The sequence below is a fragment of the Phascolarctos cinereus genome, unplaced genomic scaffold (assembly GCF_003287225.1).
Source record: "Phascolarctos cinereus isolate Bilbo 61053 unplaced genomic scaffold, phaCin_HiC Scaffold_4;HRSCAF=312, whole genome shotgun sequence".
In the NCBI taxonomy this organism is placed as follows: domain Eukaryota; kingdom Metazoa; phylum Chordata; class Mammalia; order Diprotodontia; family Phascolarctidae; genus Phascolarctos; species Phascolarctos cinereus.
Genome location: NW_027555847.1, coordinates 374,306,861 through 374,331,563, shown reverse-complemented (window position 1 = coordinate 374,331,563; position 24,703 = coordinate 374,306,861). Strand labels below are relative to the sequence as shown.

General features: G+C 40.8%; 1 protein-coding gene across 3 annotated transcripts in view; it reads right to left on the bottom strand.

Annotated features, from left to right (window-relative positions):
• Positions 1-4,728: 4,728 nt before the first annotated feature.
• DYM (dymeclin) overlaps positions 4,729-24,703 on the bottom strand; it is a 571,335-nt gene continuing 551,360 nt past the window's right edge. For all 3 annotated transcript variants that reach the window (XM_078153263.1, XM_020985814.2, XM_020985816.2), the window contains one exon: positions 4,729-5,429. In XM_078153263.1, coding sequence (XP_078009389.1) covers positions 5,280-5,429 — 150 coding nt within the window. In that variant the 3' untranslated portion in view covers positions 4,729-5,279. The remainder of the gene's footprint in view (positions 5,430-24,703) is intronic.

Here is a 24,703-nt window from a genome sequence, read left to right as displayed (position 1 = left end):
GGTGTCTAGGAGGAAAGAGCCTTCAAAGGGTGGCCACAGAACCCCGGCGGGGGATAGGGAGTTGAGTGTCCCAGGAATTTGTTCTTAGACCTGTTCTATTGCCACTTTTAGCAATGATTTGGATGAAGCTTAGATGGCATGCTTACTGATTCTGCAAATGATACCAAAACTGGTAGAGGCAGGGAACACACTTGATGACAGTCAGGATCCCTCCCAAAAGTCCAACAAGTGGTAATCAGGGGTTGATTGGAAGATAAAATTAAACATAGATAAAGCTAAAGTCCTACTCTGGCATTAAACAAAATCAACTGTGCAAATACAGAATGGGGAAGAAAAGGGTAGATAACATAAAAACAAAACAAACCTGGGGGGAAGGATTTAGTCGATTGCAACTGAATGAGTTGGGGGGGGGGTGACATGGCAATCAAAAAGGGAGCCTCAGGTTGCCTCGATTACCGAAGCACAGAGGCATGGATAGCATCAAATACCCAAGAGAGGCGACAGTCCCAATGTCCTCTACTTTGACGGAACCCACAAATGGAGCATTGCAGTCAAGTCACTAATATTTGGAAGCCCATTCTGAGGAAATAATGAATTTGGTAAGAAGATGGGAACATCAAAGGAATTAAGGATGTTTCATCTAGAAAAGGCTCAGGTCTCTTCAATGCTTGAAGGGCTCTCATATGGAAAAGGAATTAAAACTTCCTTAGCCTGACCCCAAGAAGTTAGAATAAGGGGCAGTGAGCAGAAGTTGCAAAGAAGCAGATTTAAGCTCAGTGTAAAGAAAAACTCAGAAAGAAAAAAACAGAGATATTAGGGAGGAGGTAAAACCAGCTGTCTAGGGAGGTAATGGATTTCCCTTCATTTGCCATCTTCAAGGAAGTCTTTTGTCGTTCAGTCATGTCCGACTCCTTGTGACCCAATTTGGGGTTTTCTTGGCAAAGATACTGGAGTGGTTTGCATTTCCTTCTCCAGATCATTTGACACATGAGGAAATTGAGGCAAACAGGGTGAAGTGACTTGCCCAGGGTCACATACCTAGTACATGTTTGATGCTGCATCTGAACTCAGGTCTTCCTGATTGCAGGCCCTTTTACTATGCCACCTACCTGGCCCTCAAAGAGAGTCTAGATCAGAACAGTAACTAGGGCAGGACAGTCCCAGCGTGCTGAAATCTGGAAAGGCTGACATTAGAAGTCCTTTAGTAGGTTAAAATAAGGTCACTTGACTCTGTATACCCAGCACTTAGCACAGGGCCTGGGGCATAGCCTTAATAAATATTCACTGACTGACCTAACATCTACTTAATAAGGATAATTAAAACAGGCAACTGCTGGCTAGTGGACAGGTGGCCAAAGCCCAAATGAGTCCTTCTTGGGCCTGTAAATGCCCAGTTCTCTCCTCTCAGCATTGAGCGTGTCTCACACCTCTTGCGCTGGGTGCTCAGACGGCTAGTTACAGATCTGAGGACGCCTGCCTGTTAGTAAAGTTGTAGAGTGGGATGCCTTTTCAGCTGGGGGTCAGAGTAGATAATAAAAACAGCTAACATTTATATAGCACTTACCTGTGTCCAGCCTGTGCTAAGCCCTTCACAACTATCTCATTTGATCCTCACAACAACCCTGGCAGGTGGGTGCTATTATTATTTTCAGTTAAGTGACTTGCCCAGGGTGACACAGCTAGGAAGTGTCTGATGCAGGATTTGAACTCCGTGTCCTGCCTCCAGGCCCAGCACTCTATCCACTGTTAGAGAGCAAGTTTTACAACTTGGTAATTAGGTACAGAAGTCACCCAGTCTCAAAGGGACATAATGAATCACAAACCTCCCCTAAACTGCCTGGGTTATTGACATGAGCCTTGAAAAATGACAGATCTAGCTTAAATCCTGCACTTTGTGTTCCTTCTTTCCCAAAGCTTCTGAAGGGGGTGAGGGAAGGGGGTGGTGCAATTCCCTCTTTGCCCTGAGCTTCCTCCCTCATTTCACCTTTTGGGATCTTCTTCCTAGTTCTCCATCCTTACCTTTGAGTCCCTAGCCTCCTGCCTCTGACTCTCCTGCCAGTCCAGGCTCCTTAGGAATCCTCAGTGCTGGCTGGCTTCATCATCCTTCCTCAGCAACATGTACTATGGGTTCAGAGGAAGAAGAGGGGACTACATACATCCCAGCAAACTTCTGACCTGTGAAGCGAATTCCATTTAATAAGCAAAATATTATTAATCACATCAGGCTGGGGAGGTGAGTTGGTCAGAGAGAAATTTTGATCTTCTCTTAAAAAGCAAACAAAAATGCCTTGAACTCTTGATAGGGAATGAGCTGCTGAAAGGGGAAGAAAAGGCATAAAAATAAATATTGTGCCAGAGTGCTGCGTGGGAACAAAAACCATGCTCCATCACCACTTCATTCTCTTGGCCAAAGTAAGAGGTAAATAATTTCCACCTGAGCACAAGAGCCCTGCCCAGCAAAAACAGCACGATTTTATTATCTCCTACTACACGTAAAATAACTAGATTTTGACTGCTTCTCTCCTCCCCATCATCCCCTGAAAGTAAATTGGCATGCAAAATGAATACAGGACTAATCTGAGTTATTTGCCTCCTTTTTTTTTTTTTTTGATTATTATTACGAGACAGTAAGTCTGTCACACAGAGTATGGGAGGAAGGGAGTCTAGGCGGCCGGTTTTCCAGAGCCGAGTGAGAGACAGTGGTGCAGGGGTGAGCCTGGGTGAGGAGCCAGGCCGACTCATGCATCTTGGCTCCCAGCCTCCACCACCCCTCAGGCTGGCAATGTAGTTCTGGTAATTGTCCCTCTCTCCAGCAATAGTTGGAGGCTTTGGCCCCCCAGCTGTGTGGCTGGCCCGCTGAATCCCTCCACTGTGTGGTTAATTAAAAAAGAGAGACAGAAAGAAAATGATTTGTTGGGGCACCAACTTGCTCCTCTTCGGCTCAGGAGAACATCAGCTCAGCAAGGCCCGATGGTAGGGGGAGGAAGAAAGCTTGGCAGCCTGGCTGTGTCTGCTGCCTCCCTTGACTCCTTAGGCTGCTGAACTCCAGAGCTGTGCTTTCTTCCTGCTGAAGCCCTTAAGTAACTCTTTTCCTATACTTTACTAAGGGTCCAACAGTCCCACCCAGGCTCTGAGTCTTGGGGGGTGGGGGAAAGGTATGGCGGCCTTGCCAAACTTCACTTCTTGGTGCCTCATGGGGAAAGGACAAGGATCAAACCGCCACACATAGTGGTTCTGCTCATCGCTTTCAAAGCTGTGAACTGTTTTCTAAGCCCAACCTAAATGCAACTTTTACATTTAGTTGACAATCAAATGATTTCCTCTTTTTACAATGAGAGGTCTGCTGTTTCAGTTTTCAGATGGCTTCCTTCCCAAAGCCAGAGATCTAAGGGGAAAGTAGCTAAGAATATTATTCTGGGTATGCTATATTGAGTGTTTTTATGTCTTACATACACCATTACTATGCATGCTTACCTAAAAGACAGTTTCGGTAGGAGCAGGAAAGGAGCCGTATGCCCTGGGGGAGGGATACTGACTGACTAGGGAGCACTGAGCCCAGGTCCTGGCGATGCCACTAACTAGGTCATGGCCTCTGGATGACGGGCTCAAAAGAAGATACCATCTGCTCTAATCCTGTGGCTGCTGGGAGGCTCAAATTGGGTAAGAGAGAAAAGGGGCTTTGACAGCATAAAGCTCTATATGAATGTCAATTCTCATAATCTGACCTTTTTTTAGAGTGGGGAAGGACTGAGTGAGAAAAGCTGGTCAGAGGGTCATCTGAAAAAGCCAGTCAGCCCAAAGTCACTCTGGACCTCTCATACTGGAGCAAGGAGATGTTGCTCCCAGAAAGACACCAAATGATATTAGGTCTGAAAAAAGAGACTCATATCTAACATTGCCTGCCTGGCACTTGGATTTCTTGGTTGAAAAGAACACAGCAAGCTTAAGCATCTTAAAAAAGTGGCACTGGTTTGGATATCTCCCCCCTGTTCTCCCAAGTTACGATGGAGCCACATTCATTTCTGCAGCTTCTGAGATGAACAAGCTGCAGATGGTGGAGGCTGAAGTCAGATGGTGGCCGAGATGCCCCTGCTGTCCCCAGTGCTTCCTTCAAGGAAGCTCCTTCCTGAACATCCCCTCTCTGGCTGAATCAGTGGCTCAGTGCAGAGATGCAAACAGGAAGGCTTTCTCATCCAATGGGAAGAGAAACACGTGCTTTTTGTCTTCACAGGGATTTGGCTATTAGGGCCACCTCCAACTCGAAGGCCTCTCTAATCCCACCCCAGCTACAACAGTCTTCCTTAAACTTCTCACAGGCCTTTGTTCAGCTCTCTGCTTTGACCTTATCCCACCCTGATTCAGTTGTGTGTACGGCTGTTTCCCCCATTAGGCTTGATCCCTAGGAGGAGGGGGTTGTGGTGGTAGGGATTGCTGTAACCCTTGCCTTAGCAGAGTACCTAACCTAGAGTTTAATCAATGTTCACTGAATGGATTGAATTGATCTTTCCCCCCTTCCTCCTGACTCCCTGAAAGCAACAAAATAAGTTGCTTTCAAAATTAACCTCTTCCCCAATGACCATTACACAGTCAATCAATTCACGGGCACCCCCTGGCCTCTATTTTACTTCCAGCTCAGAAAGCAGGGGCAGTTTTAGAGCAAGGAATCCTCTTCCTTCTTGGGGAGGATGATTTGCGTAGAAGCAAAGGAAAATAAATACACAAAGCTGGTTAAATAAAAGGAGGCCTCCTTAAAAGGTAACCAGATTTATATGCTTTTAAGTTTCATTTCCCTGAATACCTGTTCAGTCAGCTTGTTCACTTGGCTTTTTCTCATTTACCCATTCTTAGCAAAAACAAAACAAAACAACAAACCCAAACAGAAAACCCCAAACAATCTCTTCTCCCCGCTCCTCAAAAAAGTCCCTCTGAACACTTGAACAAGGAGTAAGCAGTATTATGCCAAGTTCATAAAGCATCAATTCTCTGGATAAGCTCTAGGTTTTCTGTTGAGAAATCAAATTAAAGGTCACATATCAGACTTTTATTCTTATTTTTTTTTGTCCTTTTCTTTTTTGTGCCACATTCTATACTTGGCGCTCTCCTGCTGTCTGGTATGAAATTTTAAAGTCAAAAACTATACAAGGTTAGAAAGCTCCATTCTCTGTAAGCCTCAGCTCTAGAGTACACATAGGTCTGTCTCTTCCAGGAATAGGTAACTAGAAGAGTTGCTTTGCATGGGGTGGGGTGGGGCAGGGAGTGGAGAAGGCAGGTGCGGGCCCTCAGCCTGAATCCATTGTGAATAACTGGATGTCCTGTGGGTTCCAGTATAGGGCGACTGCTGAGTTGTACACAAGAGACCAGACATAGGGGATGAAGAATTCCTCAGGCTGCTCCTCTTCCACATACTTGAACTTCAGCTCTGGAAATTTCTGAAAATGGAATGAGATAAATGTAATTCCCTGTTACACTTGAAAACTTTCTGTTGCCCCCACCCCCAACCCCTAAACAACTTAAATGGAGTAAATGCCAAATCTGTAACACGTTCTCACCATCAGCCAATGTGCCCTCTCCCACTCTTCCACTGCACAAGGACAAAAGTGATAAGAAATATCATTGTATGTAGGCAGAGGAGGCTGTTGCCTGCGTGGTGTGATTTGTGGGCAGGATTCTCTACCTAAAAATGTCTCCTCTACCATTAGAGAATTGTTCCTTAGGATCCTGTAGGCATTTTGGTTTTCAAGCATTCCTAGTGAAAATGTAAATACCTCTGGAGGGGTTCAATCATACTTTACTAGTTTGTACATGGTAAAAGGGCCTGAAATCATGAAGTCCCGAGTTCAAATCTGGCTTCAGACACTTACTAGCTGTATGTGACCCTAGGCAAGTCACTTAACCCTGTTTGCCTCAGTTTCATCATCTGTCAAATGAGCCGGAGAAGGAAATGGCAAGGAAACTGGTTACTCCAGTATCTTTGCGAAGAAAACCCCAAATGGGATCACGAAGAGTCAGACACGAGTGAAATGACTGAACAACAACAACAAAAGGGATTAGCTAGCTGAAAGCAAGAGCCCATGGGAACAAGCGAGGCACAGGACAGGTACCTACGAGGATGGGGGCATCAGGAGGAGGCAGGGAAAGGCCAAGAAGGGGAAGCAGGTGAAAGCTCAAGTAAACATCATCGACTCCACAATTTAGATCTGGCTCTACCTGGTAGACATGTTATTCAGGGTGCAGTTGGCCTGGAGTTGGCAGGCTTTCTTAGACTTGAATGAAGCTGAGACGAAACAGGAACTAAAATGCTCAAGATAAAGTTAGTGTAAATGTGGCAGTAGGCTGGAAGGCTGACAGGGTCTCACTGTATCACCTAGCACCCATGTGGGTCAGAGGCGCACTTGCTGCTACAGTTCTGGGTGGCTGTGCAGGAGGACTGCAGTGACCTCTGCTTTTTCAGGTGGGGAGGTGGCGATGACACTGCTGGCCAGCTAGATGGCTGGAAGGGCTGGAGCTGGCAGTAGAGCTCAAAGATAACTGATGTCCTCATTTTTCTGCCAGGCAATTTCCATGTGAAAAAATCTGCATCCTTCAGTTCCAATTGTCTGACAAGTGAGAATGTGCGAGGTACAGCAGTCCCAAGGTGGCCCTTAGATTTTAGCACCTGATCATGATTTGGGGCTTTTGATTTTCTATTTTTACTGCTAACCTACTTCTGCTGAGTGCAAACTAGAGCAGCTGGCTTCCCAGGCCTGGAGAACGTGGGGCTTTTCTCAATTGTCTCGTGTGGAGGCTGCCGTCCACCCAAGCACCCTGGCCTTTGCCTAAGTATCTGGAGGACCAAGTTGAGGGAGGAGGGCCGTGGAGGAGTTCCAGATGAGGGGAGAAATAGCCCAGGTCACTTAATCCTGTTCCAGGCCCCGAAAGGTGGTGCAGCTCAGACTGTTGTGGGTGTTTGCGTAGGTAGCTATTGGATAACTCAGTCCAAGGTGTGGGCCAGATCTTACTCCATTTAACTCTGTGGAGAATACCTGATTTTTTAATACTGCCCTAGATACAGAAAGGGGGAAGTGTGTGTGTGTGTGGAGGATATAAGCATTTATATAGTGCCTACTATGTGCCAGGCACTGTGCCACTAAATGCCTTCACAAATATTATTTCATTTGATCCTCACAACACCCTTAGGAGGTAGGTTCTGCTCTTATTCTCATTTGATGGTTGAGGAAACTGAGGCAAAGAGCTATATGCCCAGGGTCACATAGCTAGTAAATGTTGGAGGCTGGATTTGAACTCACCTCTACTTGACTCCAGGCCCAGCACTATCCACTGTGCCATCAGCTGCCTATGTGATACAGAGACCTTCCTGCTTCTTCGCGCTCCTAATCAATTTTAATCCTCCATTCAAGAAATGTTTGTTGTGTGCCTCAAGAGTACAAAGGACCATATAGGCCCTTTGGATGGGTCAGGGATGACATAAATGACAGGAATATGGTCTCTTCCTTGGAGGTGTTTACAGTCTTGTGAGGGAAGATAAATGAATACAAAACTAATTCAGAACCATTCAGAGTAATTAATATAAGATAAAATGATATCAATCATCTACCTAAGCATAGTGGGCACCCAGACTACACTATGCAGAATAACAAGAAAAACAATAGCTAACATTTATACAGGGCTATGTGTCAGGCATTTGCTTAGCACTTTTACAATGATTATCTCACCTGATCCTCACAATAATCCTAGAAAGTAGGGTACTATTATTATATTATATTATCCTTATATTATAGATGAGGAAACTGAAACAAATAGAGGTTAAGTGACTTGTCCAGGGTCACACAGCTAGTTATTGTCTGAGGCCGTACTTGAACTTAGATCTTCCTGACTTCAGGAGCTCTATCTACCATAGCACGTAGCTGCCATTAGCGTGCAGAACAGTTGGTCAGGGAAGGCTTTTACAGGAAGCTGAGTTTTGAGTAAGATCTTAAAGGAAGTGGCCACAGGTTGCCAGAGAAGGGGGTATTCCAAGTGAGAGAAAAGGCCTGGGTAAAGAGGATTACCTAGTTGGATGCATTGTGACTTGATCCTACCAAGTAGCAAGACACATGTATGTAGGGGACCCTTCAGATTGTTAAGTCCCGTACGTCCTGCAAGAGCATCCTCTGCTAAGAGTAACAGATAGAAGCGGGCTGCTCTGCCCAGCCACAGGATGCTCTGCCCAGCCCTTGTCTGTGCCATGGGCTCAGGGGTACTCTAGGCCAGTTCTCAAACCATATTATCAATAGTGTAAGTGGATCAGCTACATAGTAGGAAGCGAGTGGTCACTGGCTGTACTTCTAGGAAAATCAGGACTGGGAGGTGAGAAAAAACAGATGCAAAAACAAACAGTCAGGACTCTCTGCTATCCTACCTACTGCCCCTACCTTATAAAGTCTACTGCTATCGAGAAGTTCCAACCTGTTCCAACTGTTTGGCAGAGAAAGAACTCAAAGCCACAATAAAACCGGAGCCATTTCATTATCTATAAGGCTATGGCCAAGACGAGGAATAAACTACCATTTGTGACATGGGGTTAGCCGAGGAAAAGCTGAGGACTGGCTCTGACTGTGAACGACAAAAGCAGCTCCTCCCGGCTCCCCTCTAGCTCAGTATTCAGGTAGCTCTCTGCTGGGCCAACAGCGCACGCTCCTGTGCTTGACTGGTTGGCCACCTGGTATTCAGGTTCATTTTTACATTGATTCCTAGTGCTTGTTTGGGCCTGAGGGAGCAACAAAAACATGGAAGTATTCAGACACTTCCTTTGTGCAGTCATCCATGTTAATTTAACACATTAGCTTAACACAAATAGCACCTACCTATACAACTACAATTAAAACCAAACCTAGACGATCTGGGGTATGAGCTTGGAGAGTATTCTGTTAAGATTTTAAAGGTGGCCCTCAGCCAAGCATTCTCTCTGCCGCCACCTCCATTCCCCTTTTTTAACATCAATATTTGCAAGATTCTGGGCTTTCTTTACCTCAATCAAACAAGGTTATAGCTTATTTCTTTATTATGAAAGTTAAGCCAACATTCAAAATTCTAAGTTAAGGATCACAGTCTATACTGTTTCTTTAACTGGGCCACCTATCCAATAAAACTGGATTTGTTCAGGGATTCTGCCTTGTTTCCAGTTTGCTTACTGAGTGATAGAGATCTGGTGCCTCTCACCAATTGTGGTAGCAGCATGGCCTCTTTATTGAAGTCCCCATTCACACCCTGGATTAACAAGTTACAGAGGAAGAAACCCTTAGATGTTCACTGGTTCCCTAGACTTTTCAAGTGAGGATAACTTCTTTAGGGTCAAAAAAAATTATTACCAAATGCTGAACTATTACCAGTTATTACCAAATTCTGAATAAAATAATAGCTGATATAACCACAATAGTGAAACCAATAAAAAATCTTGGGGGATCCTGTATATGGAGAGGGAAAGTTATTTTCCTGTTATAAGAAGAAAGGTTAATAAATTCTTCACTTTTTCCCCTGTACCTTAGTTCTTCGGGGGAACAGCCAGTGATTTTGACAGGTAACATGTGTAAGAAAAAGACTTCTACTAAATTCTATTAAATCGTTTTCCTTTTTCACTTAGAATATCAGCATTCTAAAATTCATAAATAATGGCCCAAGAATTTTTCTCTACATCACACTTTCACTGTTCCTATGATAGTGACTGTGGAAGCAAAGGTGTTTTTTGAAATGAAATGGCTCAAGAAAATGAAAGATCTTTTCTATCCAGCAACATATTTGGGGGGAGGTGGTTTCCTCTCAAGGTCTTATTCAAGGATGTGGGAAAATACATCTAAGACTGCTGCAATAGTCTCCAAGAGGTGTAAAGTGGGGAACCCAAAACAAACAAATTGAAACTGCTTACACAGAAATAACTTTCAATGAAAGTATGCTAGCTGGGCAGGAAATATTCAATGGTTTGACATGGAAAACTGTTCACACTGCTTTATGACATTGGGGGAAACCCTGATGACTAGCTAATCAGAAAATGTTAAATAAAAGTGGGTATGAGTGAAACACTTTCTGGATCACTAAAGATGGAGCACCTCTGAAAATAACTTCACCTTCCAAATAGTTGATTTCCCCAGTAATATGGTGAACAAGGGGGTAAGACTGCCTCATGCTTTACTTTGGCTTTGGTTATATTTGAAATAATAATCATTTTACCATCCACAGGTGAAATGTGTCCACAAAGGCACAGGACGCTTCTTAGCAGCAGCAAGAACGACTTAATGACTGTTGTTACACTAATCTGAAAAGTATATTACACACTTCACATTGACTTGTAAATAACTACTATAGTTTTTTCAATAGTTTAGTTTTCTCAAAAATCTTTTGTGTTGGGCAGTAGCCAAAGTGGCAGGGTTCGCTGACTTTCCTTCATATTAGTCATTCTCCACATTACTTTAAAAAGACAAGGATATCCTAGTGTTCATTCAGTTTATCCGCCAATAACCATCTTATGTTGATTTTATTACTAAGTGTTGACACTGATCAGTGATGATGTCTACTGAAGCTTTTCAGTGGTAATTTAATAATCAATTTAGTGACTGTGGAAAGAATAGTGAAGCAGAATCAGAAAATGTGGGGTCAAGTCTCAACTCTTACTAGCTATATCACTTAGGTGAAGTCACTCTGAACCTTAAAGAATCATGATTTTCCTCTTCTGTAAAAAAAAGGATAACATCTATCTGTCTAATTGACAGTTTTTGTGAGGATCAAGTGAGATCACATACGTGAACATAGTTGGAAAACTGTAAAATATTATTTACATATGAAGGGCTAGTACAGTGAAAAAAGTGCTGGGTTTGAGGTGAGCAGATCTGGGTTTGAATACAATCTTTGGTAAGTCACAATCATTAGTAAGTCTCAGTTTCCTCATCTGTAAAATGAAGCAGTTAAACTAGATGATCTCTAAGTTCTAAATCTTATTACAAAACTATAATCTCCAAGGTCCTCTTTAACTTTATGATCCTATGAGAAGTAGTCAAATTTAATGGTTGTATTGGGTTGCCAAAAAATTGTACCAGAGTAGTCTAAAACATAAGGTATTAAGTTTCCTAATACTTTTCATGGCAGTCAAAGGTGCATTATTCCATTTGGCAGCCTCATTTGTGTACCCATGAATAAAAGAAAAAATGATGGCCATGAATCTAGAAACTTCCTGACTGAAAACTCAGAAATAAGTATTTAAGAAGTTTATCTGTTTTGTTCATTTGCTTCCTTCCTTTTTTACATTCATTTAAAAAAATTTGATTTCCAAATTCTCTACTTCCTACCATCCCCCATGCATTGGGAAGGCAAGCAATATGATATTAATTATATGTGTGAAGTCATGCAAAACCTATTTCCATATTAGCCATGTTTTGAAAAAAAAAAATCAAGAAACATAAAGTAAGTGAAAAAAGTATGCTTCAATTTACACTCAGAATTTACTGGTTCTCTCTCCGGAGGTGAAGAGTATTTTTCATCATTGGTCCTTGCAAATTGTCTTAGATCATTGTATTGATCAGAGTAGCTAAGTCTTTGATCATTGTTACAAAATTGCTGTTGCTATGTGCAATGTTCTCCTGGCTCTGTTTACTTTGCATCAGTTCATTTAAGTCTTTCCAGGTTTTTCTGAAACCATCCTGCTTGTCATTTCTTATAGCACAACAGTATTCCATTACAATCATATACAACTCGTTCAGCCATTCCCTAATTAACAGGCATCTCCTCAGTTTCCAATTCTTTGCCGCCACAAAAAAGAGCTGCTGTAAATATTTTTGTACACGTAGGTCCTTTTTCCCTTTTCTTTGATCTTTTGGGATATAGACCTAGTAGTGGTATTGCTGGGTCAAAGGGTATAAACAGTTTTATAGCCCTTTGGGCATAGTTTCAAATTGTACTGAGGAAGTTTAAAAGAATAGAGTCATTTATACAAACACCTTAGAAAGGATAAGACTATTTCAGACAGGTAACATTTTCCAAAAGGTTACTGCCCTCCCCTCTTCCAGGTATTACAAATTTCAATAGAAAAGATAAGTGAAATTTGGGTCTTGTCCCTCTTTCTTTGATCTCTTTGGGGTCTAGGCTCAGTATTGGTATTGCTGGGTCAAAGAATATAGTGGCTTTTGGGGCTCAGCAACAAATTATTTTCCAGAATGGCTGGACCAATTTACAGCTTCACCAACAGTGCGTTAGTGTGCCTGTTTTCTGAAACCCTTTAAACATCTGTCATTTTCCTCTTGTGCCATATTTGCCAATCTAATGAGTGTGAGATGGACCCAGACAGAGTTGCTTCAATTTGCATTTTTCTAATTATTAGTAAATTGGAGCATTTTCCTCATATGATTGTTGATTGCTTGGATTTTTTCCTTTGAAAACTGCATATTCACATCATGGTTCTTATTCTTATATATCTGAATGAGTTCCTTAGAAACCCTGGATAAGAGACTTTTGATAAACTTGTTGAAAAGATTTCCCCCCCCCCAGTTATATGTTTTCCCTTCTAATTTTAACTATATTGGTTTTGTTCATGCAAAGCTCTTTGTTTTATACAATAAGACTTTCTCATTTTATCTTTTATGATTCTCTCTAAATGGTATTATTTAAAAAAGCAAAGACATGATATGTTTGTTTAGGATTTCAATATGATTTGCCTATTTCCCATTTACTGTCAACATTCCCTGAAGCTTTCTTCAAGTCCCTGGGCCAAATAACTTGACTTTTCTGGGCATCAACCTCTTTATCTGCAGAATGAAGAGCTCAAGTCAGAAACAATGGAACACTTATTGTGGTATCAAAAACAAAACTGAACAGAAAACGGATGGCCATCTGTTAGAAAATGGTTGAACAAACTGTAATATATGAACGTGATGAAATTTTGCTGTGCCCTAAGAAAATATGAATATGAGGAATTCAGAGAAACTTAAGAAGATGTATATGAACAGATGCACAGTGAAATACGCAAAGTCAGAATAATTTACATGATGACCATAATAATGTAAAGGAAAACAATGAAAGACTCCATAATGTTGATCAGTAACTAACTGTGACTTTAGAAGACAGACTGAAAAACCCTGGAGCATCCTTCTGGCCTCCTGGCAGAGAGGTGGTAGACTATAGGTAGGGAATGGAATATCTACATTTTCAGATATGGCTAATGCAATGATTTGTTCTGCTTTACTAAACTTACAAAAAAATATTACAAGGGAGGGTTCTATTGTCAATGAAAGTGAGCACTGGGAAATACCACCGAAGAAAGGGTATGAATAAAACATTTAAAAAGAAAAAAACCCCACTAGTTCACTAGCTTTCACTTAAACCCACTCTCCTTTACAACTCTGGTCTCAGGATAACTCATTTTAAAATTTATTTATTATTTAATTTATGTTTTAATTTATTATTTATGTATTTTTTTTTTTTGGCGAGGCAATTGGGGTTAAGTGACTTGCCCAGAGTCACACAGCTAGTAAGTATTATGTGCCTGAGGTCAGATTTGAACTCAGGTCCTCCTGACTCCAGGGCTGGTGTTCTATCCACTGTGCCACCTAGCTGCCCCATGCTTGTTTTCTTTTGCTTTTTTTAAATTAAAAAAATTTTTTTGAAAAATTAATTACTTATATTTATATTTGTTCAACCTTAAAGTGGCAATGTCAATCAGGTGGGCAAGTTGCACAGATTACATAGTTGTTACAATTACATAGTTGTTCTATGTATACACAGTTGTTGTATGAATTAATTGGCCACAAACTTTTTTTTTTTGGCCTTTTTTGGTGAGGCAATTGAGGTTAAGTGACTTGCCCAGGGTCATATAGCTAGTAAGTGTCAGTGTCTGAGGTTGGATTTGAACTCAGGTCTTTCTGATTCCAAGGCCGGAGCTCTATCCACTTCACCATCTCACTGCCCTCACAAACTTTAAAAAAAAAAATCTGTTTTTCAAAACTTGAAAAAAAGATAAAGCTTCCTTATCTATGAAATGAGGGGGAGACGGCATAGGTGACCTTCAAGGTCTCTTCTAGCTCAAAATTCTACAATTCTATAGCTTTGGTTTAGATGGACTGTAGCTTGTTAAGCTTAATTGTTTAGAGAACTAACAAGGCCAAAATCACAAGTTTAATCCCTGCGTATACTAATCAGCTTTGGATTGTTCTCTGCTACTTTTAAGCATGTCTTCCAAGTAGGTATCACGACTGACTTGAATGACAGTTATGAGACTGGAGTAGCAAAGATTCATCCTCCATCCAGAAAAGCAACTTGGAGTCTGTGCCTTGGGTATTGTTTAGGCCACCAGGCTATACCTGCTGCCCTGGAGGTGTCCTAGTGTGCCAGGAAAAGCTGCTCTTTCCTGGGCTTTTTGTCAGGTACTTTTCATGAACACTTCAAACCGTTAGGAAAAAGCCAAAATAGCAAGGAAAAAAAAAAGACCCCAACATGCTCTTGGGGTCGGTCACCCAACATCTGAAGGCACTAGGTGATGAGTTTGCCCATTTTTTTTCCCTCTTGCAACAAAGGATTTCTCAAAACAGTGTGCTGTATGCTTTTAAAAAGTAGATGTAAACTATTTGTGATTGAAAAAAATACTCTTTAGCCAATCTGATTAAATGCAAATGCGAATTTAATTCAATTCAACCAGCATTTACTAAGTGTTTTGTATGTGCTTGGTGTTGGGAATACAAAGACAAAATGAAATAGAATCTGCCTACCAGGACCTTACATTCCACTGGATAATCTCTCTCTCTCTCTCTCTCCCTCCCTCCCTCCCTCCCTCCCTCCCTCTCTCTCTCTCTCCCTCCCTCCCTCTCTCTCTCTCTCTCTCTCTCTCTCTCAGACACACACACACACACATACACGGAAATAAATAAATGCAAATTATGTACAAATAAACACAAAGTAATTGGGGGGGAGGGTTGGTGTGGCTGTGGCAAAAGCACTAACAATTCAGGGGAACCAGAAAAAAGCCCCTTATGGGAGGTGACACTTGAGCTGAGCTTTGAAGGGAGCTAGGGAGATGATATTTACACTGATAAATAAAAGCATCCTTCATAAAATTACAGGATTAAATAAGAATTGGGGAAAATATGTCAAGGTTTTTCATGTGTCCCAGGGGGCTGAAATGCTCGGGGGAAAATAAAAAACAAAAGCACTTAGACATGTCTTATCATTGTGTTTCCCAAGAAATCCCTTTATCTGATCATAAAATCATGGCTTTAGAGATCCTCTAGTTCCATATTCTGCCTCCTCTCGTTTTAAAGATGAAGAAACTGAAGTTCAGAAAGATTACTTGCTAAGGTCACACATCTAAGTAGCAGAGCCAGGATTTGAACCAGGTCTTCTGATTCCAAGTCCAGCATTTTATACTATACTACACTGACCAAATCAACACTTGAGAAAAGCCATTCTTTCCTTATTCTGTCCTTTAGCTCAGTTAAGAATAATGAAACACATCCAGGGAAGACTGTATCATTTAACCTTCTTACCTCTTGACTACTGGTTTTACATGAGTGTTAGAGGGCTGGGGTGTCGGGAGATGGGAAGGAAGGCAGCCTGGGGTGGGGGTTGGGGGGACTGGGGACTTCTGAGTTGCCACTTCTAAAGAATCCTTTCTGTAACCAATGTGGGAAACCCAGCGTGCGCATGCGTGTGTGGTTCCCTTCTACGCTGAGGAAGCTTGCCCCAGCCCTCCCCAGCCAGCCTCTGCCTCTCTTCAGTGGGGGGCAGTCGCTCCATCACTCATCTCAATGAGGAGAGATAACCCATTCCCTGTATTTGGTCTCAAACCAAAGCTATTTACAGCAATCTTGTTATTCTGATTTTTGGAGCCAGAGGTAATGCTAGAATCTCAAGCTTAGGCCAGAACATTTTATTAGCCTCAGTGAATCAACCTACCACAGTGGGACATCCTGACTCCTGTCTCATAGACAAAGCAAAGGTCTGATTTAGTGGTTGGGACTCGGGTATTACGAGACAGACCAAAGGCTTTAAAAGCTGTCTGTGCTGTCAATCATGTGATCTGATGAAAACCCACAGGAAGTTCAATGAACAGATGGGGAGCTAAACTGCAATAACTTTATTACCACAAAAGTTCAATGGAGTTTTTTCTCCTTCCATCTAAAGATTATACAGATAGCACTGGAAATTCTAGCAAGCACCTGGCATACCTCCAGAAAGTTTAATGCAATTTAAAATCATACAGCTATGTCGCACATTTAAAAAAAAATTAAAGACCAGATTAAGACCTCTTATTGACATGTTGATGGGTGATCCTCTGTGGTTAGCCAATCCACATAACTAATGGCAGATGGTACTGTTTAGGATTGACTAAGTAAATTACTGTAACTTGCATGAGGGGAGTCTTACAATATGTATGTAGGTACTTGCTTAGATGAAAAGTTTAACAGTCGAAAGGTACTGTCAGAAAGATGACAAGGCAAGTATTAAGATACAGCTAATTCCTGGTTATTCAGAGACCTGTTCTGTCAAACACTCCCTTTGGGTTCCTCAGATGATTGCTAGGATGCCTAATGGAGAAGGCTGGGCCTCTGGAGGGAGGAGGTCATGAAGGTCAAAACAAACTGCTGAAAAGGAAGGTTTTTGGACTATCAAATTCTATCCACGTTAGTACTACCCAAATGCCGAGACTTAGTTACAAATGACGAACTTCTGTTTACAAAATGGGAGAATTTCTCTAACCTCTGGACCAGTTCAATCACCAGTGACATCTGGAAATAAAATATATTGGTGAACATCTTTTGGGGGACACATAATACTAGTCAAAAAGGCAGGGCAACTGGAATCTCAGTGGTGATGGTGAGAGGAGTAGTTATGTGAGTGGTACTTGTCAATTTTTTTTTTATTCCCAATACATCAAAAAATTCTTAGCTATTTATTTTAAATAATTTTTTTCAATTTCAAAGTTTATTTTCTCTCCCTCTCACCTCTCTTTCCCCCATTGGGGAAAAAAAAACAAAATGCTTGTAACAAGAAAAAGAAATTCTGTCATTGGTTATGTCCAGAAAAAAAGGTCTTATTCTGCACCCTGAGTTCATTGTCTCTCTGTCAGGAGATACATAGTGGGTGGCATGTTTGATCACATAGACCAATATATTTCTAAATTTACTCTGGCCTGCCTGAAGGGTTGATAGGTTTTTGAAAAGATTTGGCTAAGAAAATGAAAGTGGGAATGAGGAGAGGAGTCTTCAATAAGTATGTGGGTATTAAGTAGTAAAGGAGAACATCTATACTCTGAAGCTTATCAAGGAAGATGAAGTGTTCCCAGATTGGAGAGAAGAGAAGACTCAAGGAGGAAATAGAGAAGAAAAAAGGTTCTAACAAGAAAGAAGAATCCAAATCAGGATCAGGAGGATCAAGAGGTTACCAGTTAGATGAATGTGCCACAGAGGAGGAAGCACAGAATATAGGCCTGGGCACACAGTATATGTTTCTTCCCAGAGAAGATAATTTGGGGTATTTACTTCTGAGAAAGACACAGCTTCTCATATATCGTGGGCATAGGTACAACCTAGAAAGTAAGGTTGTCTTTTACCAACTTCGGGAACAAAAGACAGATTGTGGTGGTAGAGGACCATGTTGTTCATATGAACAACTGGAAAGTGTGCTTGTTGTCTTAAGTACGTAAATTTAGGATGTGGCAGAGAGCGTTTTGAGACTTATTAAATCTTAGTACCATGATCCACTGGGATTCATGTCCTGACCAATGACACTGTCAGAAGGAATTTGGAAAGAATCTGTTGGGATTATGAAGACCTGGGCAAGCAACTGAAGGAGTAAAGGTACTGTTTTCATCACTGATGCCAATGAAAGGCAAGGACCTCAAAGGGAATGTAGTCTATGGTCTGTGAGTGGCTGGCTAGGAAGACAGTATTAGAGAATGGGAATTGGGATTCTGGACCACACTGTAGAATAAGCAATGATGGACTCTGGGTCAGGGATGGGGTACATTTAAACAAAGCTGAGAAGATTGGCCAATTTTGTTAAAAAGGCTATAAACTGAAAAGGAAGGGAGAAAAATACCTAAAGAAACAAAACTCGTAGGTATGACACAGAAAGCATAGCAAAGATGAGACAATGATAGAAAAGAGGGGAAAGGAATCATATTTATAGCTACTCACACACAGTGTGTGTATACACTCCCCCAATACCTAGAGCATGGGTAATAGAGCTAGATACTCAAGGAGATAAAGGTAATCTCACAAGTATTGCTGAGGCTTGATGGGACATGACAAGAACATACCGGGAAAAGGTACACATTGTTGAAAAGGAACAGACTGCATCACAATTATTTTCTTGTGTAGAAATCCATGGACTTCAGTTGGGGACACACAGAGGTGAAGATCAAAGCACTGGGGGCGAGTATCAAAGGAGGAAGATACAGGGGTTATACACTGCTGTGGGTATATACTATAGGCCTTCAGGCCAGCTGGAGGAAATAGATGATGAAATCCTGACACAAACCACAAAGTTGACACGGAGGGAGGAAGATTTCAGTTATTTGGACATCCACTGGAGAACGTTAGAGTCGCTAGAAAGTAGAATCGACTACCTATAAAGGTGTCTGGCTCCTCTGCTTTGGATGTCTTCAAGAAAAGGCTGGATGCCTACCTGTTGGGTAGGTTATGAAGGGGATTTCTTTTGGGTATCAGTTGGGTTAGATTACCACTAAGTTCCTTCCAACTTTCAAATTCTGTGAGACCTCAGCAACCATCTAGTTCATACTGTAACTGAAACAGACTCCCTACTAGGATCACTGGATCACAAATTCAGAGCTGGGAAGGGAAATCTGAGATCATGTAGTCCAAATTCCTTATCATATAGATGAAAAAATAGAGGCCAAGAGAAGTTAAATGACTTGCTCTATGTTCTATAGACCCAAGAATCAAATTCTAGCCCCCGATTCCAAAGTTAGCATTCCTTCCATAAAATTCTTGGCAAATGATATTTCTTTCTCTCTCTCTCTCTCTCTTTTTTTTTTTTTGGCGAGGCAATCGGGGTTAAGTGACTTGTCCAGGGTCACACAGCTAGTAAGTATCAAGTGCTTGAGGCCAGATTTGAACTCAAGTTCTCTTGACTCCAGGGCCAGTGCTCTATCTGCTGCACCATCTAGCTGCCCCATGAATGATATTTCAACTTCTGCTTGAAGACTTATAGTGATAAAGAACCCAGCAGTTTTCCAGGCAACCCATTTTACCACTAGATTCAAATTATTAGAAAATTTTTTCCCGATATCAAATCATTTGAGTCTTTGCCACTTCTATTCGCTGTCTTCTGGGGAAGTGAACCCCTCTTCCACATGACAGACTTTCAGATACCTGAAAAGAGTTATCTATCCCCCTAAATCTGTTATTGTCTAGGGTAAAAGTTCTTTCAACTGATGCTCCTGGTGACAGATTCAAGTTCCATGAGTAGCTTCTTTTCCTTCTTCTGAACATCCAGATTATTGCTCTTTCTTCAGTCATGGTAGCCATAATAGAACACAGTACTCAAGATCTGTTATAATCAGGGAAGTGTAGAGAGGGACTACTCTCCTCCTTATTCTTGTAACCTCTGCCTCTCTTGGTGTTGCCCAAGAACAGAGCAGCTTTTTTGGTTGCCACATCATGGCGCTGACTCATTGTGAACTTGCAGACCACTAAGACCACAGATCTTCCCCCTTCCCCTAGATAAACTGCTCTCTAACTGCCTCATTTTGTACATGGGAAGTAGACTTTTTGAGCCCATGTGTAAGACTTTACATTCATTCCTATTGAATTTTATCTTATTACAGTTAGCCCAATACTCTACTGTCTCAAGAGTTTTTTGGATTCTGACTCAGTCACTTAGTGTATTAGTTGTATTCTTCTTAGCTTGTGTCATCTGCAAATTTGATAAGTATGTTATATGTGAAATTATCTACAGATCCCAAGGGGACTTGACTCCATCCACTGTAGACCTCCTGGCAAACTGACACTGAATTAACTAAAAGATTTCTTTGAATCTAGTTATCCAAATAGCAGCAGTTAGGTGGCTCAGTGGATAGAGTCAGGGCCTGAAGTCAGGAAGACCTGAGTTCAAATCCAGCCTTGGATATTTACTAGCTATGTGACCCTGGGAAGTTACATAATGTCTGCTTGTCTCAGTTTTCTCATATATCAAACGAGCTAAAGAAGGAAATGGTAAACCATTCCAATATCTTTGCCAAGAAAACTCCAAATGAGGTCATGAAGAGTCAGACAAGACTGAAATGACTGAACAACAACAATCCAAATGGTTCTGAATTCATCTAATAGCACTATTGTCTGTTCTACATTTCTCTAACTTTTCCACAAGGATAGTATGAAATACTTCATCAAATACTTTGCTAAAATCTAGGTAAACTACATTGACAGTATTTCCCTGACCTACTACTTTAGTAAAATGGTCAAAAAAGGAAAAAGGGTTAGTGTAACATGACCTGTTCTTGATGAAGCTATGCTGGCACTTTACCATGAGAGCTTCTTTCTTGACATCTTTACTATTTTTTAATAAGGCTACTGAAAATTCCCCAAGGAACTGAATTCAAGCTTACTGATTATAGTTTGCAGATTCTATTTTCTTCTCCTCCCCTACCCCCTACCCCTTTTTGAAAATTGGTTATCTGACTTTTTCCAATCCTGTGCTACTTCTTCTGCTCTCTGTAATCTTTCAGATATCACTGACAGTAGCTTAGTCAGTCAGTCAGTCAATAAACATTTATTAATGGCTAGGCACTGTGCTAAGTGCTGGAGATACAAAGAAAGGCAAAAACACAGTTAATGACTTCAAGGAACTCACGCTGTAATGGAAGACACAACATGTAATATAATGCAGATGGAAAGTTATTTCAGAAGAAAGGCTCTGGCAGAGGAGTGGGAGGATGAGGAGTTGGGAGGAGAGGAAGGGGCTGCAAAAGGCCTCTTGCAGGAGCTTAGCCGTTATCTCTGTCAATTCTTTCAGTATTTGAGGACGTTGTTTATTTGGGCCAGGTTCTGATGGAAACAACAGCAACTAAGCGCTGCTCTCTTATAACCTCCTTAATTATCTTGGGTATCAACTGTCTGTTAGTCATTTTTATTTCATCATTTCCAGCCTAAAGTTCATTTTCCTTGGCAGAGAAGCAAAAAAAAAATTGCTAAGGATTTAGAGTTAGAGACTTAAAGCCTGGCTTTGCCACTGAAAGCTATAAGCAAGTCACTTAACTGCTCTGGGCCTCAGTTCTTCACTTGCACAATGAAGGTGTGAGGACTAGGTGATGTCTAAGTTCTTAGTGTCAATGGTTCTATGACTCTGAACTGAACAGTTCTATCCTCTCTCAGCTGTCAATTATCACTGTCCCTTCCACTCTGAGCAATGGTCTTTTCCCTTCTTTAATCCTTCTCATTCCCTTCAGATAATCAAACCCCCACTCTTTGCTGTCTCAGCTTTCCTCTCCCAGCTGAGCTCATTCTGGGCGTTAGCATGCTGAACACCATTCTTACAGGGCCATGCCATACTCTTATGTTCACCCTCTGACACCTGTCTTTGTTTCCACCTTCCCAATAAACATTTAAAAAATTTAAGTTAGCTGGTGAGTTGTGCCTCCACATTAGTTTCTGCAGCTTACTCTTTTTTATTCATCTTTGTTGAAATTATTTCCTTTTGTGCCTGCAGAATTTCATCCTTGAGAATTTCACATCCTTTTGCTGTTTTGCTTGACTATACATATTTATAGCAGAGGTTTTATTTTTCTTTCCTTTTCAGTGTGGGGGGGGTGCTGTAGGAGGGAGAAAAGGTAGATTTTTTATTTAGAAAAATAAACTTTAATTTAAAAAACAAAAAGAAAAAACAATTATGGGACAATAATATGTGTACTTTATCACAAGGCAGTCACAACTTGGATCATAAGAAATATAAACTTTTAAAATAAAATAATATGACTAGCTGAGAAGCAAAAACGGTATGTTAAAAATTCTGATAGGTATAAAGAGCAACCAGCTTGGGAATTATTGAACAAGAAAGTGTCATAACATTTATACTGCCCTAATCTAAGCCTCTGACTCAGTTCCACAAACATGGCTTGTTCAAGCACCGCAAATATGCAAAACAGATGTGTAGATACTGGGAATGCTACAAAATTTGATGTCCATATAGAAAACTGTTCTCTATTTAAATCCATTATGATTACTGTTGTTGTTCAGTTGTTTCAGTGTCTGACTTTGTGACCCCTTTTGGAGATTTCTTGGCAAAGATATTAGAGTGGTTTGCTATTTCCTTCTTCAGCTCATTTTACAGATGAGGAACTGAGGCAGAGAGGGTTAAGTGATTTGCCCAGGGTCACACAGCTAGTAAGTGTCTGAGGCCAGATTTGAACTCAGGAAGAGTCTTCCTGACTCCAGGCCTGGCACTCTATCCACTGTGCCACCTAGCTACCCCATTATGGTTATGTCAAGCATTAAATTCATTACTACCTCTCTTAAATGTAGCTAAATATGGTCTGCAAGTTAAAGAGGTAGTTGAACCAAAACATCTTATAAACCATGATATACATAAATGACATCAAGCTAAAAATGGGTCCATTGGAAAAGCCCTTAAATAGCTTCTTCATCTTATGGAATCTTTCTCCAACAATACCAAAATGTCACTTGAACTAAAAAAGTGTAAAATTCTTAATATAGGCCAAGGAATGAAGAAACTAAAGGCTTTCGAGCTTGAATTTAGAAGTCAAATTGAACCAATGGACAAAAGTGACGTGACACATAAATAATAATAGCTAGTATTTATATAGTATTCTAAATTTTGCAAAGTGCTTTACATATATCATTTCATTTGATCCTCACAACAACTCTGGGAAGTAGGTTCTATTCTCATCCCCATTTTACACATAAGGAAACTGAGGCAGACAGCAGTGAAGTGACTTGCTCAGGGTCACACAGCTAGTAAGTGTCTATGGCCAAATTTGAATTCAGGTACGCCTGACTCTAGGTCTGGCACTCTATTCACTGAGCCATTTAGCTTCCTACAATTAAACAATTTTGTAGTCATTTTGTTCATCTGGCAATAGTATGCAGTATTAAATATAAGAGTAACAAAATGACCTGTTTCTAGCTTATAAAAATGAATACTATAGCAGTGATAATAATAATAATGATGATAATAAAGTTATTTTTATAGCACTTTAAAGTCTGCAGAATGCTTTACATAAATCAGGGGGACAGGACAGCTGTCTTCAGTTGTTTGAAGGATTGTTAAATAGAAGCAGGATTACACAATCTGCATAGTTCTGGAAGGCAGAACTAGGATCCATATGTGGAAGATTCAGGAAGGCAGATTTTTGTTCAACATAAGGAAAAATCTTAAAAAAACAATTAAACCCATCTAAAAATGGAACAGGTTGTATTGAGGAGACAATGAATTCTCTGCCACTGCAGTTAATAAAAAGGAAAAAAAGGAAGAAAGATGATGGAAATTTTAGATTAGAATTTAAGATTTGGGTGGAGGTTGGAATAGATTAGGGGTTCTTAACCTTTTTTGTGTCATGCAAGCCTTTGGCAGTCTGGTGAAGTCAATGGACTGCTCAGAATAATATTTTAATATAATATTTTACTTTATTTTTAGACTAGATCTTCCTATCTTATCCAGGCTGGAAGTACAGTGGCCATTTATAGGCCCAGTCCTACTTCTGATTGGAATGGGGGCTCTGAGCCACTCTGTTTCTGACTCCCTGCTCCAGGGGCTCACCATGTTGGTGCCAGGCTTAGTACAGACTTAGTACTTTGGCCATACTGTAGCACAGAACTCCCAAGCTCAAGCAATCAACCAGCCTCAGCCTCCCCAGTAGCAGAGATTTCAGATGTGTACTACCATGCTCAGCTCAGAATAATGTTTCTTAAATGCATAAAAAATACATAAGATTACAAAGGAAGTCAATCATATAGAAATACTATTATAAAAATATTTTAAAAAACAAGTTTATGAATCCTAGGTTAAGAACTCCTAGATTAGATAATCTCTGAGGTCCCTTATAATTCTGAAATTCTATTATTCTAAAAAGGGCAATGGATTCTTGATTGTTACTAGGCCAAATGTAGATAGAAGAGTCTGAGATGAGAAGATTCATATTATCTATATGTAAGGCAAACCTAGGTCCAATTTAAGATACTGGTGTGAGGAACATTTTCATTCCCAGAAATGGGAAAGTGAGAAAGAGTATAAATTAAAGGTGAGACCTTTCTCTACTAGCAATTTGTGTAGAAGAAGAGCCAGAGCTGGAAGACTGTGAAAAACTAGGATTTTCACATGGCACACATTGTGGATGGGAAAACAACGATCTAAATAACTGATCAGGTGTGTGTGTGTGTGTGTGTGTGTGTGTGTGTGTAACATACCAGAAGTCCAGGTAGTGGTAAAGAGATAAATTCGTAGCCTGTGGCAAAATCCAGAAATATGAAATGAAAGATTAGAATGGATGAATGCCTTGGGTTCTGAGCCATGGTAGAATGACTTTGTACTAAAACTAGGCTCTGAGGTTATTAGTAAGTGACAAAGATATTAAAAAAAAGCTCCAAAGATATTTATAAAATAAGATATTAGGAGGTGGACAAACTTATTCTTTTAGAACGCTACAGCAAGATTTATACTAGGCCTGCACAACATATGGCCTGCAAGCCACTTGCAGCCCACCAAAGTGGCTCAT